Raw genomic sequence first — 4,308 nt, forward strand, 5'->3', positions numbered from 1 at the left:
TACATACATTCTTAACACGTAATACGGGTAACATCGTATTACGAAACGGCGGCGAAACGAAAAAACGAAATCGTTTTCGTCTTCACCTCGTTTCGTATTCACGGAGCTTAGGCGCCCGCGATCTCGCGATACATCGGTGTTTTCGCATATAAAGACGGAATCGGCGACTCGGCAAAGGCTAGTCCGAAGTTTTCCGGTGCGCGTTTAGCAGCGGTATTAACGTCGGCAAAAATGAGGGAGACGGTAAAACAGCGTTCCATTTACCGCGTTTTAAACGGCAAAATATTCACATGCATTTTATTTGAGGAAATTATCGGTCTCGTTAACAGCGGATCTGGCATGCCGAGGAACCTCGTGAACAATATGATCGCCAGATAATTATGATAATGCAATACAATGGATAGTGCGCAAGTGCTTTTGCCAAAAGTTCTGATCTTCTGTCGGCGAAACGGCATCCGAGATAGATAATTGCTTTATGTCGTGAATAAAACGTTCAGAAACTGCAACGACGGGATTTTATTATTGATCTGAGTATCTCAATGAGCAAAAATTCACGATAAAATGTTCTACATTCTTAAGAGCGCCTAAATTTATATCAATTCCGTTAAAGCTAAAATGTTTTAAAATTTTATATAATTAAAAACATTATAATTATTTCAATGTTTTATTTTCGTTTATTTTAAAAAGCGCGGAGTGTAAATATTCTAGCTAAATAAAGAGCGACAGGAGCAAAAAGTATATCTTTCGATATCCTCGAAATAACCACCAAGCATCGGATCGCGTTACTCGGACCATTCGACCGCGTGTCGCGTCTACCGCTTTTATTTAAATCGATTCTGTATTTTTTTTTGCAGCTCATCCTCGTCCTCCTTTATATCGGACTGGCGGTGACGTCAGATTTATCGGGGTACAAGCCCAGGGGCTGGCGTCCTAATGGCCGGCGTTTTAATCCCAACAACAATCGATTGCCCGCGTATTACGGTGCTCGTGGATTACAAAGCTACGAACCCCCGGATACCGCAACTACCTATCGCGACCCGTTATTCACCACGACTACGACAACGCGGCCACAAACTACCAGCACCGTAAGAACCACGACAACACCTCGCAGCAGGGAACCCACGACGGCGCCGAACGAACAGCCCGAGGACGATTTCGAGACGAATCCGGCACTGGCGATCGCGAATTCTTTCGCGTTTAATCGACCTGTATACGTCTACAATACCTTCCCGTTTCTACCGGCTCAGTTTATCGCGTAGCAACGCGAAATAAAAAATATCCGCATCGCGATATTGGAATGAGTAACGGAAGTGAGCGTTTAATTATTGAGGAAAGAAAACTTCGTATTTGTATAACTTTGGAGATCGAAACATCAAATCTATTTTGTCTTTTATAAACAACATTTTTGTATTAAATCTCTTACAAATGTCCAAAAGATGTTGTTATTTGTTATGGACAAATCCACAAAAATAAAAAAATCTTTTTTATCCCCAACTCTAGAGAAATAATATCTATTTAAGGGTTAATATAAATTATTCAATGTTCTAAGATAAAACTAATAGCTTGATCGCTGATCAATCATCTTTATTTCTTGTTCCTAATGCTTATGCATTCCGTTCTCTTTTCCTTTATTTTATATAAATTTTGTAAAATAAGTGCTTTTTTAAAAAGAACTATAAGTGAAAATAGCACGTAAAGAAGAAAAGATTACTACAATAAGAATCCCCCTCATGATAAGTTATAGCAATAAACAAAGTATATAAAAAAAGTTTTTTGTAGTAAAACGTATAATCCATGTAATTTATCTTTGATGGAAATCTTAGAAGTTATCATTAATAAGAGTTCTATTAAAACGGGAAAGAAGGAGATAAATCAGTAAATATTATCAGTAAATGACGTCAAGAAATTATACATTAAACGAGATTTCAGTAGAGATAACATAATCTGTAAAACACTGAAAATTTATTAGTAAAAGTATTATTAAAAAGCGGCTGAGTATAGCTTCAACAAAATTTTCTAGTAAAATAATTACAATTAGTGCTAATATATAATTGATTGTTAAATCTCATATCACTTATACACATATTTATACGCCATAATGTTTTCGAAATCTCTAAACAATTTTTTAATGGGCTCTCGCAACTTCTAAATCTTGATGAAGCCCGGACAATTATTGATATGCTCTAGAAAAGTATTATAAAAACAAGATGTATATGAAATAAATATAAAAAAGACTATACTTTAGAAAATAAAAATGTAAACAATCGATGCAGTATAATATTATAATTATATACTTTATTACCGAGTATCAATGAGTTAATATCTGCGAAGGGTGATGAAAAGTAATGTCAGTTTTTGTTTTCTAAAGAGAGACATGATTTTTTTGTTTTAAACATCGTTTATATTTAATGAGTTAAAGATACCATTATACATATTTAATACAACTGTTCAATTCTGAACACAAGAATTCTCTGAAGCGAAAGTTACTTGTCAATATTTCTAGCATAGTAAAGAGCTTCTCAAAAGCAAGACAAAATTCAACGATACAATTCAATGCGAGACGAATTAATTTATAATTTTATAATTTACACCTATCTTGCGTCATCGAAACCGCTGTTAAACATTTCCCGACGATTTTCGAAAACAGACGCAGAGCGTGTAAACTTACTCTGAAAAAGTAAGAAATTTCGAACTGCGGCGAACTGTTTTAATAGAAGACCATCTTGTAAAATTTCACGATTTTTAAGAATCGGGATCCTTGTAATCTCGACGTGCCCAATATTCGCTGCGCACACAAATCGATTGATGCAGGTTGAAGCGGTGAGATCCGACGCGATTGAATGCATAGGAGATTCACCCGGAGATTCACTTCCTTCATACTTTTTTCCAATTTTTTTACTCGCGCTCGCGGAACGAAACGTAACGTGCTAACGTATACGTTCTAAAACGCGCGCCGGAAACTGCGTAATCGTCGCAACTTGAACTACCGGTTGCGCAAACTTCCGACTCGTTCGAACAAATTTTAGGATGAGAAACGATATGAAACTGGAAGCATAACGCAAGCGGAAAATAACGAAGAACATTTTAATATACGATTTGTGATGTTTAATATTATTTAGAATATTTACATTTAAATTTCTCAAACGTTCATCATATTATGTACAATAAAATGCGTTAATTCACTGGATCATATAGTACTAGTCTAATTTGTTAATTTACCTTTTGGATCGGTAATAATCAACGCGTACGTAGTATCAGAATATTATAATTCCTTTTTCATATTTTTCTTCTTGTTAACACATCTTTATATTATTATTTATTATTTTAAAATATCTAAAAGTAGTCCCAAATAAGATATCTTAAAAAAATCTTAAGTCTTAAAACAATTTCCTATAAAGACATCATAAATCGGGATGTAGGACATCTTAAGGCTATTGTTCACTCATCACTACTATTTCAGATTATGACGTCAGAAGCAAAAAAATATACAATAAAAATTCTTGCTAAATATATTAAAATGGGAATTGTTATTTTAATAAAACAACAATCAATAGTTCTGTTAATTAATAAATATATCTGGAAATTAATTATGCATAAAAAAGAAATAAGCTATGCTCACAGATAATGATAACTGTCAAATTAAAAATATATAGAAATAAATATGATTTAATTACTCCTCAAAACAGAAAGATAATTTTTGGTATATTTTACAAATCGGTTATATCGATCGTAAGTGTTGCGCTTTATTAAAACATATTTTTAATTTAATATATTTAGCAAGAACTTTTATTGTATACATATATTCTCGCGTCTGACAATCTGAGACAATAGTGGTGAGTCAACAGGAACCTTAAAAACATCTTAAAGATCTCTTTCTGACAATTTTGTAAAACGCTTTAATATAATTCTTTAAGTAATTCTTTTTTTGGGGAACGCCACGATGTGTACAGTTACCGATTATTTGAAAACCGGTTTTTTTAATTTTTTCAATTTTTCGGGAAATAATTGATTAAATTTCAAAGAATTATACATGAAGTAAGTGTAGAATTTCCTGGGAAGTGCTATAAAGTATATAATTTTTCGTTACCGATTTATTTAGAAACTGGTATTAGAAGTTTGACGAATTTTTCGGGAAATAATTGATCGAATTTTAAATAATTGTATATAAAACGGGTAGAATTTTCCGGGAAGTGCTATAAACTGTATAGTTTTTTGTTACCGATTTTTTTGGGAATCGGTTACGAAATTTTCCAGGGAAGGGGAGAGAGAGAGAGAGAGAGAGAGAGAGAGAGAGAGAGAGAGAGAGAG

At 33.5% G+C, this 4,308-nt stretch overlaps 1 protein-coding gene across 1 annotated transcript in view; it reads left to right on the forward strand.

Moving 5' to 3' along the window:
- Positions 1-1,336, forward strand: part of LOC112466134 (feline leukemia virus subgroup C receptor-related protein 2-like) — a 7,814-nt gene extending 6,478 nt beyond the window's left edge. The window contains exon 8 of the mRNA XM_025034045.1: positions 855-1,336. Coding sequence (XP_024889813.1) covers positions 855-1,259 — 405 coding nt within the window. The 3' untranslated portion in view covers positions 1,260-1,336. The remainder of the gene's footprint in view (positions 1-854) is intronic.
- The last annotated feature ends 2,972 nt before the right edge of the window (positions 1,337-4,308 follow it).

Source organism: Temnothorax curvispinosus, unplaced genomic scaffold, assembly GCF_003070985.1.
Source record: "Temnothorax curvispinosus isolate PA1 unplaced genomic scaffold, ASM307098v1 QBEX01015898.1, whole genome shotgun sequence".
Classification (NCBI taxonomy): domain Eukaryota; kingdom Metazoa; phylum Arthropoda; class Insecta; order Hymenoptera; family Formicidae; genus Temnothorax; species Temnothorax curvispinosus.